General features: G+C 37.6%; 1 protein-coding gene across 1 annotated transcript; it reads left to right on the plus strand.

Moving 5' to 3' along the window:
* The first annotated feature begins 2,458 nt into the window (after window positions 1–2,458).
* Window positions 2,459–5,016, plus strand: LOC106882980 (uncharacterized). Its single transcript, XM_014933827.2, has 2 exons — window positions 2,459–3,280; window positions 4,161–5,016. The coding sequence occupies exon 1, from the start codon at window positions 2,544–2,546 to the stop codon at window positions 3,264–3,266; it is 723 nt and encodes a 240-aa protein (XP_014789313.1). The 5' UTR covers window positions 2,459–2,543; the 3' UTR covers window positions 3,267–3,280; window positions 4,161–5,016.
* The last annotated feature ends 9,873 nt before the right edge of the window (window positions 5,017–14,889 follow it).

Raw genomic sequence — 14,889 nt, forward strand, 5'->3', positions numbered from 1 at the left:
AGTATACAAAAATAAACATTTTCCCTCCTACTGTTTTGTTTCGTTTTGAGAAATAAAAATTCATTTTTATGGCTTGTTTATATTTTGAATTGCATAATCTTTTATGGGGGGCGAAAGCATGAAAGGCAAAGTCGATCTCCGCGAAATTTGAACTCGGAATGTGAAAACGGGCGAAATATCTGTAAACATTTTCCCCTGCGTGCTAACGATTCAGCCAGCCGCCGCCGCCGCCTTCTTCTTCTTCTTCTTCTTCTTCTTAATAATAATGATAATGATAATGATAATGATAACGATGATGATGATGATGTTCGTCATTTGTATCGAACACCAAACACATCAAAATGACTGATCGCGCGAAGAGAATACGAAGCAGTAGCGAGAGAGAAAATGCCTGACTGCGAAAACATTTGAGAGTCGATGGAAGAAAGTAACACGAATGTTGCGAGTGGATGTGACCTCATGAACGCGGCACGAGCTTTATCTGAGGTATCAGTGGCGAGGCGCGGGCTCGTGCGGTCCGTGCTGAACCCGTCTTTCCACTCCGTCCGTAATGTCTTCCGGTCTGTCTTATCGTTCGTTTTATGTATTTTGTGTTAAATTTTTAATGTCATCTTTTTGTTTTTTCTCATCCGTTTCTCTGACCCCAAAATCAGATGCATTGTCCCCTGTGTTGGCCCCTTGTGGGCAATAAAGAAATAGAAGAGAATACGAAGCAGTAACAAAAGCTAAGTCGGTGATCATACAGCTTGGAACCTACGATAGTAGGTTCACGTACAGGTGGTATCAAAAGGTTCTCAGACTAGCTATGTTTAATAAAAATAACTTATTTAGCTAAGTTTTAACATAATCTCCTTCGAAATAATCTCCTTGCGCAACAATACACCGGTCCTATCGTTCCTGCTACACTTGGAATCCGGTCCGGAAGTCGTTTTCCGGAAGTCGATTACATAGACCTCAGTACTCAACTGATACTTATTTTTTAGATTCTGAAAGGATGAAAGGTATAGTCAACCTCGGCGGAATCTGAACTCAGAACGTAATAACAGACGAAATGCAGCTAAGCATTTCGCCCGGTGTGCTAACGATATTGCTTGTTCCCCGCCTAATTCATTACTGTAATATTACCAAAAAATTACGAGTATTTACAAAGCATAAAAAAGTCTCCGACCGTGTAATCACGGTTTTTAGCTCGTCCTGGTTATATATAAGTTTAGGTACAAATATATTTTAAAGCAATTAGAATATTTATACATTGGCCGAGGTGCTAGCAGAAAGATTGACGCGTGTCGCGGGTGGCCTGATCGGGAAAAGCACAAACCTGTGCGGGCCCCGGCAGAACCATCAAGGACAACCTTCATCTTGTACGCTATACCGTAGAAGGGTATGGTAATGATTCTGGCAAAAGTGGGGCACTGGTCCATTTAGACCAAGCTAAAGCATTCGATAGGGTAGACCATCGTTACCTGGTTTCTGTTCTCGCGCAGTTTGGACTGGGTCTTGGTTTCCTCAGGTGGATCATAAGATTTTAACCAAGATGCGAATGAAAATGTTTCTACTTTTCGTCGGTAGCGCATTCGGGAAAGTGCAAATGGGTACGATACCGACCCCGTCTATCCAAGATAACCGAACCTCGACTTTATGCTATACACTGTAGGGGTGGTTAGTAGTAAACCTGGATTTGTGTAAATCAAATAAACTTGGATCAATTTTGATAGCCTGCGCCATTGCTTCTTGTAGGCTGTCTTCTAGGAAAACAGTTACCGTCCTCTCTTCAACGGCATTTACTCGGTGGTCAAATCAAATCTATCGGAACCGTTTAAAATCAAGTGTTTGGTTCAAAGATGTCTTCTCTCAGCTTTTCTGTACAAAATGACTCTCTCTCGAACCACTAATGCAGACATTGGAGCTGTTGGAGGGCACCTCGTTCGAACGGGAAATCGAAAGCGCCGACTCGACATATGCAGACTGTCATCTTTCTGGAGTTTGATACCATGAAAATCGAGAGGTGGGATCATATTGTACTGTCCCCTCTGTGTTCGTCCTTCATGGATAGTAATAAAATCATTCGCGAAAAATCATTCGATTACATCGACACTAGTTTTTTTTTTTTTTGACTTTCTCAAATCAATAAAAAAATCACAATACCAAACCAATAGCGAGTTAAACAGTAAAATGGAGTATATCACTGGTGATAAACAATATCAATATGAGCGACAAGTAATGTTCATATATTTCGAATAATATTTTGAAGCACAAATTAAATTTGATAATGTCAACTCTAGAATTGAAACCGCACGTGGATTAGAAATATCTGCAAAGTATAATTGACTTGGAGGGAAAAAAAACCTGAAATTGAAATGATGGAATAGTTTATTTAAGTGATTTTTTTAAAAACTCAACTCAAGGTATTTTAATAATTTCTATTGTTTCCTAAGACAACCAAACATGGTGAATTGGTTATAAATATTAGAGTAGGGGGAGAACTTCTTTTATTGTATCAGTTAGCTTAGATTCTTAAAGAGAAGATTACGTCTCGAGAAAGAATGGCGGATTCGAAAAGAAGTAATGAAGATAATCCCAATGGTTATGGAAAAAATGATAATGGAAGAAATAGTGATGGAAAAAATGGTAATGGAAAAAATGGTAATGGAAGAATTGGTGATGAAAAAAATGGTGATGGAGGAAATGGTGATGGGAAAAACGATGAAAGCAGAAGCAGTTTTCTACAAACCCCGAATATTTCGGGGCCGACACGTCGTCTGCCACTCGTTTCTTATGTCAGCGATGGAAAAAATATAGAAATGACCACGTTAGGAGCATCTCAGAAACCTGAACTCTGCTCTAAACAACAGCAAACCCAGCAGAACACTACTTCTGATCATCGTATACAATTGCTCAATACAGTAGCCTACATGGTGCTGTCATTTGTCGGTTTATTCTGCAGCAGTATAGATGTAGCGGAAAGAATTCGCAATTTTTCAGCTATGCCAAACTATTGGTATATTGTTTTAGACGCGGTTATAGCCATCAACTCGTTGATAATCTTTTGTGTTGTCTTTCATCTTTCAAACAAAAGTGCAAGTTACTCAGACCGCATGTTCTTCGTCGGTCTCTTTTGTTCCTTGCTTAATCTGGTGTCTGCTAGCGTTATGTACCATCTACATGAAGAATGGATAGCTGTAGTTGTTCTTATCAGTGCTACGATGCTTTTATTTCTGCTGTATATACCATGGTTGATGTCGAATTTTGCAGATAAAAATAGCTAGACACTGCGAAAAACGTGAGTATACTGTCGGAGAAAATTCTGTTTTAATATCTATTTAACTAGATTTAATTAGTGAATTCTACTCTCAGAACTTTGCAGAAAGCGTTTAACATTTTATATGATTTTTGTACATGTGGGACGGAATACCAAAATGCATTCCACAAGACCAGATTCACACAATGAATGTACTAAAATCTACCAACGGCTACAATAATTGCAAAGACTTCTTTGCTGTAAACACCAAAATTTCAGCTTCCCTCCTGTAGTATCTCTTGCGATTCCCAGTCCTCTACATGAGCTTGTATCCCTATGTGGGGATTGACACAGTCCATACACTGTTGCTTGATCTTTCTCTCCTCGAAACCCTAAGCATTACCAAACCGTAATCATCTTATCAGATCATCCGGCCACTGCCTTATAACCCCACCCCTCCCAACACAAACCTACTACAGTTCTCTCCAGCACCTGATCTACTGTATTACAATATATAATCATAGGAAAATATTTGTATAAAACCTCATCGATTTCCTATCGTTTTTACCGACGCAAGCTTCGGCTAGTTACTTCATACATGCTATATAGGAGCGAGCGGAAGATAATATACTACGTGTTACCGATTACTAAAGCCTTCACTTTTTTTTTTAAACTAGTTATAATACTGACTCCTTATGACATCTAACGTCCATTTCTATTTTCCAGGGATTACTAAGAGGACATAATCTTCTTAAATTTCCAATGCTATTACAATCTAAAGAATGACTTTAAGTATTAATACCATGTCAAAATGATCGGTCTATAATAATCGTAAATGACTAAAACATGAACCATTTCTTTCTTTAAACCGTTTTCTCAATTGAAAACGGTAAATTATCTTTTACTTTCCATTGTTTATTAGGTAATGCAGTGGAGAAAAAGAATACAATGAGTTGAAGGTACTTTTGGTGGAGGAAATTGTTCATGTTAGTTGGCTTCATATCGGCACAGGTGACTTCGTCAGAAATATGGATTGTTATACTGGAACATAGAGAAACTTGTGGCTTCAAAAGTATCTATATTTGAAATTTACTACGAACATCGAATAATTTGAGGTTAAAACCGTCGCTGCATATAGATATCCTCCATCAAAGACCATCTAGATATCCACACCACCTCAAATATCACAACCAACTTCACACTAACAATTAGAACTTGATTTTTTTTTCTCTATCATTTTCCCGTTTTTCAAACGATGGTCAGTTTTTCTCAACTCGCCTTCTCGTCCACTGTATTCTATGTGATTTATTTAAACTGTTGTCTGCTACTTTTGACTTCGGTTTACAATATAACGTTTGTATTTTATGTGTTCCGACGTTGATGTCGAATATTTACAAGTTTCAAAATCTGTAACTAACTTCAACTCTTTAGATTCCTTTATTCTGGTTTTATTTTCTGCCACCTGGCAGAACCGTTAACCTGCCGGGCAAAATGCTTAGCGCCGTTTCGTCCATCTTTACATTGTGAGTTGAAATTCCGCTAAGTTCGACTTTGCCTTTCCTCTTTCGGAGGTCGATAAAATAAGAGTTGAATGGGTTATCAGCTTCGCCCTCTCTCGAAATTGCGAAAATTTGAAATACCCTGGCTACACTTTTACCTGTAAAACCTTCAGATTTTTTCTTTTCTAAATTTGTCATTTCTTAAACCTATTGCAATTTTATACTCTAAGCTTAACTGCAAATTTTGTAACTATTTGAATAAAGAATACTTGAAATGTTCTCGTTGGTTGTTGTTATAATGCATTTTTTTTTTAATTTTTAAATCTCTGTCGAAACTTTCACTTGACACTGCAATTCAAAGATCAAATAATTTTTCTTGTAAAAAAAACAAAAAAAAACACATATGAACAAACCTAGGCTTCGAAATCTTTAATTTTAGAAACGGCTGTAATCCCGACATCAACAGCATGATATAGAAGAAGCACCTCAATTCAAGATAACTCTAATGGCTTCTAAGCAGCAACAGTTCATAACTAAAAAAAAAACAACCTGCAATAAGTTATAGAAACATTCGGGATCATTGGTGTCGGAATGTTATACAATAGACGGATTAAAAATTAATATAATTACGTTACTTGCTTAAGTTACTGGAGTGTGGCCATTCTGGGGTATCGCATGGAAGCATTTCGTTGGATAAATCGACCACGGTACATATTTTCATATCTGGTAATTGATCTATCGTTGTGCTTTGTCGATCGTTGCAATCATCTGTCCGAGTAGATCGTAATTCTTGTTTGTGCGTTGTTCGAAAGGTTTGGCGTAAGTTGTAATATTTACATTTGACGGATATTTGTCCTCGTCTTGTTTAACGCAACGTTTCGGCTGATATACCCTCCAGCCTTCATCGGGTGTCTTGGGGAAATTTCGAAACTAAGGTATTTTTCGATATTCTTATTAAGGTAACTGCCTGGAATCCAACTCGGAATCTTGGTTAGTAGCCCGCGCTTTTAACCACTCCGGGCATATGGCGTAGTAGTTAAGAGCGCGGGCTACTAACCCCAAGATTCCGAGTTCGATTCCAGGCAATGACCTGAATAATAATGAAAAGAATAAACTCGAAAACCACTTTAGGAATGAGAACACACAATGCTCAACCACGAAAAAGGAAACAAACATTTAGGCATTCAATATATATTTAAGGCAAACGTGATAAACAACACGTTACATGCGATAAACACATTACAATTTTTAACTGAAAGATTTGAAAGAATTAGATGAAAGTTCTCCGGTAATTTACTTTCATGTAAATAAATGTTTATGTTAATTTAGAAAAATTGCCAGCAAAATTTTATAAAATGACAATGTTTCAAAAGATGTACATGGTTTATATGTTATATACGAAATTAAGAGTAATCAAAATATGCTTAAAAAACAAACATTTTAGCATGCAATAAGCAACACATTACAAAATATTTTTTAAATTGAAACGAATTAGAAATGCATTCAATTAATTTATCAAACAAATCACAGTTTTCATAGAGATATGAATCTATCACAGAACGGCGAGTGCCACAACGTCGTTTATTACCTCACTTCACAGAGCCCCACATACTCTACAAGTGTGTGTACTATATTTCGGGTTAACAAACCCAACGCTGTGGTTCACCGTTCTGTGCTCAAAATTGTAGCCATCAATTTCAGGAATGTGAGAGTATACGCCCTCCACAAATCGCTGAAAATTGTGGTTCCTGGAAGAATCGAGTAACGTATGCATTCTTCCAGTGTGTCACGATTCCGACATCGCACTGCATACAGAAAACCCTGTCTGGTCTCGCGATACACTCCTCCGAAAACCCACTGCTCAGGTGGGACCCTTCCTCGGTTGTACTTACGTTCTGTTGCTAGTTGCAGTAGATGCCTGGCAAGACGCCGGCCAACACTACTGGCAAATATGCATAAAGCTCGTAGGGAAGGCCTCCAAATCAGGCGATCCGCACCGCGTACAACCAGTTATCAGATCCCGGACCTCTGCATCTTCTACCGTGGGCCGCGGTAAGCTGTCGAGGTATGCTGTGAGGTCTTCTACCATCTACAGTTCGACCGTCCATCCAGAACAATTCAGTAAAGTGTTGCTGCAAAACTATACACATCTATTTAAAAACGAGTAACTTCCTGGTCCATGAAACATCAACATTAGAAGCCAAAGTGAAGTTTGATGACTTCGACTAAGAATTGAAACTGTGTCATGGATTACAATGATCTGCAGGCAAGAAATTTTGATTGACTGAACAAAAATGAAAAGACTGATGTTGAAACGCTGGAACAGTTTATTTAAGGTCATTATTTTAAAATCAAAACAGTATTTTTTTCAATTTCTATTGTTTTTCAGACAATAAGTACAAAACATGATCAAATATTAATATTTCACAGAGAAGAAAAATGTTAGTGCAAGTTTGCTTCAAATCAGCAAAAGAATAATAAGTTCCAAGAAAGAACGGAGGACTCGAAAAGAATGGAGAATCCTGAAAGAACAAACGAAGATAGTGTGAATGATGTGAATAATGATCCAAGTACGGGTAATTTGTTACGAACATCGAATGATCCGAGCCCAACACGTCGGCTGTCATTAACTTCCGATGCCGGTAATGAGGAAAACATCGAAATGACAGCGCTAAGAGAATCTCAACAACATCAACACAACTACCAGCTTCAGAACCAATGGTTCCCTACCATTTCTTATCGTTTACCCTGGACCTTAATACTCAGTTATCAGCTGTTGTCGTTATTCAGTTTGTTCTCCGGCCTTATACATCTCGTAAACACAATACACTTTGTTCTAAATACTAATGAGTATGTGACTATTATTCTAGATGTGTTCATAGTCGTCAATTCGCTGATAATTATCTACCTTGTCTTTCCATTTTCGAAGCAAAAGCCAGTTTTCTCAACTCGCAACCATCTCCTCTGTTTTGTATGCACCATTTTTATTATCTTGTCCACTTTCCTTATCCTTATGTTACATTACGACGGGATTATTTTGGCAATTCTTATCAGTACTTTCATACTTTGGCTTCTGTTGTGTGTGCCGAGTTTTCTGCCGAATTTTACAGTTATTCAAAATCTGTAACCACCTAACTTTCTGTATTTGATCACTCCATTTTCTTTTTCATAATTTTTTATGGAATTTATTTCTTATTACATTTTAAGCATTTCAAATGACTTTTAAAGATTTTTGTAAATAAATTTAAATATAACCAAACATTCTAATTACAGTGACTATACTGTCGGAAACATTCTCTTTTAACACAAAGCGCGACAGACCACGAACGTGGCCCAGATAGATGCATTTAATTTATGGGCGTTTGTTGAAATGTCTGTCAAGAGATAGATCAACTAATGACTTTTCAGATAATGTAAATTTTGTCACTGTGTGCATGGTAGTCTCATTTTCATAAAATGCGCTCAGCAGTCCACGCTATGTAATTGCAAATCCCAGCGCTTTATGGGGTAATATTCGCAATTTCCTGGTTGCGTTGAATTACTGAATTTTACACCCTGAACTTTGCTGAAATCGTATTGCATTTCACATGATGTAAGAAATGCTTGTAAGATTGAATACTGAAATGCCGACGATACACAAAACTCAGATTTCATTAATTTAGTAAAACCTAAGAATCACTACAGGGTTAGTGGTGGAGTATTATTCGCTAAAAACAGGTTATCCGTCTTCCTATTGCAAAAAAAAAAAAAGATCTTCACAAAACAATTTTACTAGGGTGGACCACCTAACGTTTTTATACTATAACCTCTAAATACTACATCTACTTTCCGAACACCTCAAACCAGTAATTCTTTGACCATATCACCTCCTACATTAGGAATGTCTCACTTCACCCCTTTCTGAAATCTTCGTCCTAGTGACTTCAACACTCACAGCTCCTGGTCACTCTTACACTCATTTCATATCGACGCAGAAACAGAACCTTTTGCAACTGTCAACTCCCTCGTCACCTTCTCCCCCCCTACCTACCCCAAATCTCGTTCTGGATCGATATGACATTAATACTCCAAACACTTGAACTCTTCCTTGCCTCAAATTGCACTCAATACCGTTACCGTCTACGCAACTATGAGATTCTCTGATCATTGCCTCGTCGTAATATCCAAACACAATAACATGCTACTCAGCTCCTCTTTCCCTCTGGACAAGTGAACTACTATAAAAAAAATGATAAAAATATGGTATACAGAACTTCGAATAAAAAATCCGACGTTGACCTTCACTAGTTTCTTCTGACTACGAACGTGTGTTTGTGTGCGTGCATGAAGCTATTGTCAACTACCAATGCTGTCATTTTGCTCTGTTATTCTCAACAATCCTGTTGATTCTTTATGACCGGGCACATTTTTTTTCTTTTTTAAATTTTCTGCGGGGAAAGGGGCGTTCTAAATGAACTTCAAATAAGTATTGAATATTTGCTTAAAGCGTGAGAATCTCGTCTCCTTCCCGCGCATACAACTTCACTAAATTTTTATGTTGCAGACCGCTATTTGTTTCTTTAACAAAAATAGTAACACGATGTCTGTTAAAATCTTAGTGTTATTCGAGTGTACTAAATCTGAAATTCAACCGGCAATGTGCATGTCCTTATAGTTATTCAATAAAGAAATAGAGAAATTGTAGAGCTATAGTTTGAAATATTTATAATTTAATGCGGTAATTAACTTATAATACTCTAAGGAATAGATTGCAAGTAGTTTGTCGCGGTTGAAATGATTTATTAGTTCAATTTGGCAACCAATTATAATAAAGAAATGTATACTTTGAAACTAACAAGGCCATTTCATAACCCTGAAAAAATTCTGTTTCGCCTCAAGTTATGGGAAAATGAAAAATTCTAGTTTGTTGATCCTGCTATACAATGTCTCTTTTTCTCCTCAGATCTGAAAAAATTAAGATCAATAGAGCAACAATAAGAGACTTTCTCTTCACCGACGATGCGGCACTTGTTGCTCACAGTGAATTAAATCTACAAATAATGATGGACCACCTTTCATCAGCATACAAGGCCTTCAGTCTGGTCATCAGTGTAAAGAAGACAATCATTCTCACTCAGGAGGGCGCAGTGAAAGGCCATATCAGGCTTGATGACAAAGAGCTTGAGACAGTGGACAGGTTCTGCTATCTAGGGTCTACCGTTTCCTCTTCTACTTCACTTGATGATGAGATTAACGTCAGGATAGGGAAGGCAGCAACGACTTTCGGAAGGCTGACAAAACGAGTTTGGAAGAACAAGAGATTAGACATCAAGACAAAGGTCAGGATTTATGAAGCATGTGTTCTCAGCACACTCCTCTATGGATCTGAAACATGCACCTTGTACAGCAGACAGGAAAGGTGCCTCGGTATTTTCCACGTCAGATGCCTCTGCAAGATCTCAGTCCTAACATGGCGCGACAAGGTCACGAATGTTGAAGTGGTGGCCCAGGGGAATCTTCAAAGCATGACAGCTATCTTGTGTATGAGAAAACTGAGGTGGCTGGGGCATGTTAGGAGAATGGATGACCATCGAATCCCGAAGCAACTGATCTATGGAGAACTGGCCCAGGGCAAGAGACCAAGAGGAAGACCAAAACTGAGGTATAAGGACACTTGCAAAACTAGTTTGTCCAAGTGTGAGGTGGATGTCAGCACCTGGGAAGAGAGGGCTGAGGACAGAAAAACATGGAGGACTGTGGTGAAGGAACTGCTTCGCAGTGGAGACGCTGAAAGATTTGGTGGAGACAGTGTCAATTGGTGAACTGGTATTGAAAATGTGGCCAAAAAGGCCACATTAGAGCACACTGCCCTCTGCAAAAGCGAAAAACAGAAGAAATGCCGGCAAAGAAGCAAGAGAAGGAAAAAGAAAAAGAGGTGGAAAGAGAAGAAGAATGGAAAGTGGTTGATGGAAAAAGGAAGAAGTTGAAAAAATGTAATGTGGGATCCCAATCCTTGCCCACCCCACCCATACCCTCTGAGGCCCATCCTCTCCCTACATTCACTGAAACCACCCATTCCCCTCCTAAACAAGCTGAAAAGAAAAACGAATCGCAGACACAACAAAGCACAAAAACTTTTCCTCCCCATCAAGTAAACTATGCGTGCATAATGACGGACGAGGAAAATACGGAGCTAATCCGGATGGTAACGGACTGGAAGATAGCAAAGTTTGTGAGTACATATGGTTACCAGGGTAAAATAGGGTGGAATATGTGCATGCTGTTTTCAGAAGGACAGATGGAACAAGTTAAGAAATACATAAAAAAGATTTGAAATGCTGGAAAATAAATACAGACATTAAGGATATACCAGATAACATACCATGTGATGAACTATTAGCAAAATATGGTACAGACGTGATAGTGGGGCTAGAAGAAATAAAGGGACTCGAAAGGAAGTAAGTGCTGTTGCTTGCTGTGGGGCGAGTGGCACATTTCCATATTTTCATTACTCATTTCATATCATCATATTTATAGTTTTATTTAGATTTTAATTTTAATTTTCTGTTATATGTCCCCACAAGTGTGTTTGTTTGTCCCCTCTTCGTTGGCCCCTTGTGGGTAATAAAAGAAAGAAATATATAAATTGATAATTTCTCAGACGGTGATCTGGTACGTTTGTTTAAATCGTAGGATGATGTTTTCTTTTTCTTTTTTTCTTTCTGGTGTTTATGTTTTTAGTTCAGATCTAACCGCGGTGAGAATACGAACATCTTATTTTTGGTAAGTAAAATTTTAGGAGCATGACACCAAAAGGTAGGCTGGTCCTACTGATTTAATGAATAGCAGTGTAGTTGACATAGAACTAATTTATTTTAAGAAAAACAAACAGAAAGGATATGTCGTTCCAAGTACATCAAATAAATTTTTTTGACTTAACTAAGAATTGAAACCGTGTCGTAGTTTCGAATGATAAACGAGAGAGAGAGAAAGAGAGGTGTTGGAATAGTTCATTTAAGACAGTTTGAAAACCAGAACAAGATAAGTAGACTTTTTTATTTTGTTAATTTCATTGTTTTTTTTAGATAATAAAGAGAAAGCTTGGTCAGTTGTTCTGTTGGAGGAAAATTTTGATATCAGTTTGGTTTCATATCAGTTGGAGATTATATCCCTAGAAAGAATGGAGGACTCGGAAAGAACTGATGGAGACGATTCTGGGGAAAATTTAAGAACAGATGGAGATAGCCCTGAAGATAATTTGAGAACGGATGGATATATCCCTGAAGATAATTTGAGAACGGATGGATATATCCCTGAAAATAATTTGAGAACGGATGGAGATAGCCCTGAAGATAATTTGAGAACGGATGGAGATAGCCCTGAAGATAATTTGAGAACGGATGGAGATAGCCCTGAAGATAATTTGAGAACGGATGGAGATAGCCCTGAAGATAATTTGAGAACGGATGGAGATAGCCCTGAAGATAATTTGAGAACTAGTGAAGATAGTATGCGGGTTAATTTGTATAATGCTCCAAGTATGAACAATTTGCAACGAGCCGCGAATATTTTGTGGTCAAGACCCTCACCATTAATCATTTCCAACAATCTCAGCAACGAAGAAAGCATAGAAATGACTGCACGAAGAGCATCTCAGCAACCCCAGCAATACGGCCGACATCGGCTCGCTACTAATTATTATAAGATACACTGGCTCTATCTACTCGTCTGTCTGGCGTTATGCGTACTCAGTTTCTCATGCAGCACAATACATCTGCTGAAGGTAGCTTACCACTTTCCAAAGACAGTAACTGAATACATGAGTGCTTTTTTAGACCTGGTTATAGATGGCAGTGCGTTGATAATCTTTTGTATAGTTTTCCCATTTTCGAAACGGGGAGCTGTTTTACGCAGCCGCCGTCTCATCCAGTGTCTCTTATGTGCCTTATGTAAACTCATGTCTGCTACAGTTATCTTTGGTTTACTACATGATTGGATTATGCTAGCTGTTCTCGTCAACAGTATCACACTTTTGACTTTGTTGTGTGTACTGGGCTTGCGGATGAATTTCTCATCTCTTCAAAATCGATAACGTCTACTTCTCAATACATATGATCATTCGTGTTTTGTTTTTCGGTTTTTATATAGTTTAACTTTTTAATATTTTGTCTATAAAAAAATTGTTTTAAAAAAATAACACGTAACCAAACCTTTTAAATAAGGACTACACTCGTACATAGTGATTTTATGCTTATTTCTTAAATAGTTTCTGTAAATTAAACATAATTTTTCAAACGCTTTACATTAATCAATTGTACATTGTTTCGCGTTATGGAATCCCTCTAGTCTTTACATAAGAAATGCACGTGGTATTTAATCCTAATATATCAAAAATTCACATTCACACATAACAAAGTGACGAACTACATTTGCGACCTACTACAATTGTAAGGGAAAGATTCTTTGCTAGAAACGTCAAGATTCCCACCTCCCGATGGTAAATAGACTTTCACAAAATAATTTTACTGTTGAAGACAACCACTAACATTTTGTGACTATAACATATAAGTACATGTGTTTTTCTAACTCCTCAAACCACCAGTAACTCTTTGACACTATCACCGCTTGCATTGGAGATTCTCTCTCATATTATCACTTCACATGTGAAAATATTTCAACAAAATGGTGTCCTTTCAACCAAACAAAGCTGAAAACGGTGACACAACGTTACATTTTCCATTTTCAAGATGTTATTGTCCATTTTATAAAACTCGGAACGTTCTCCTTGTATACTAAAACTGTGGAATACAACAAGCAAGCGATCGTAATGTGACTGTAACATACACAAAGAATTGGGGAGGGGAAAATCTATAGTTCTTTCCTTAAAAAAAAGTAATGTAAATATAAGCGGAATAATCTAAGGATTAAATTCCCGTCTTCTTGATGTAATCGATACTATTTATTGGATCGATCTGGTTTGTGGCATTGACAGCCATCAAAACTAAAGTGTGATATGACACTAACCAGGCGTTTTACTAACACTGAGAAATATATGGCTTCGCAACACGCTAAGAAAATTGAGATATTGTCTTGGTTTCAGGACAAGGCTCCTCGAATGATCAGATACCGCATCAACAAATACTGAGGTGTTGTAGAGAACCTTAGCACTTGCAGTGAGTGCATGACACTGGTTCAGCCTAATTCAGGAACATTAAGTTCGATATACATTACTAGATTCACTCGCATGGACGAATGACTCCAGCATCGTGTTTGTCTTTTTTTTTTTCTTTTCCTTTTCATTTATGAAGATTTTTATCAATAGAAAGAATAATACAATAATAGAAGAGTGCTTCATAAAGCTCAAAGGCTCAGAAATGATGGATAGCTGGTCGGTTATATTGAGCAACAGTAATGCCAATGTCAACCAAAGGCGTGATTATGGAAAGTGAGTTTGCCGGTCTGTCCATATTTGGTATTCAAGCAATCAATAGCTATTGGATTGTCGATATTAGCTTTTGGTATTCGTTAGCATTAGTTATAATGCTTAACTGTTAAGAATTCACCGTACTATTACGTCTAATATTGTGAACGGTTCAGATTAGTGAGCTGTGTACAACAGAAACGGCGAATGTGATGGGCTTTAGCTACATACTATCAATCACAGTCAATATTTTATTGATCCTGTCTTTAGAGTTCGGGTTCAAAACATTGAGTGAGATAAAGTGACAACGAAAATAAGGTTGATCCGGACAATAAAAGGGTGAAGAGGTGCATTTGCTCTAGAGCAAATCTAGATCGTTTAACTTTTACTAGTTTCAGTCATTGGACTGCGGTCATGCTGGTGTACCGCCTTGAAAATTAAGACTTTCAGCATTTAGCTTCCAAGCAGTCAACCATCAAAGTACTGACTTGGCTCGACGTTGCTTAACTTCGATGGTCGAACGAAAAACCAATGCTTTCAACGTGATTATATTTTGCCTAATAAAATACAAATAGTGTTCTCGTAATTTGCTCTGGAAAAAAAATGGAGTAATTCCTATTTTTTTTTTTTCCTCTTGCGAAAACAGAATATCCAAATTCAATAAAGACGGACACAAAATTCCTCCTTGAGTCAATTAAACCAGCTACATAGAAATGGTTTTAAATTTTAGCACAGGGTCAGCATTCATAGGG

Source organism: Octopus bimaculoides, chromosome 20, assembly GCF_001194135.2.
Source record: "Octopus bimaculoides isolate UCB-OBI-ISO-001 chromosome 20, ASM119413v2, whole genome shotgun sequence".
Classification (NCBI taxonomy): domain Eukaryota; kingdom Metazoa; phylum Mollusca; class Cephalopoda; order Octopoda; family Octopodidae; genus Octopus; species Octopus bimaculoides.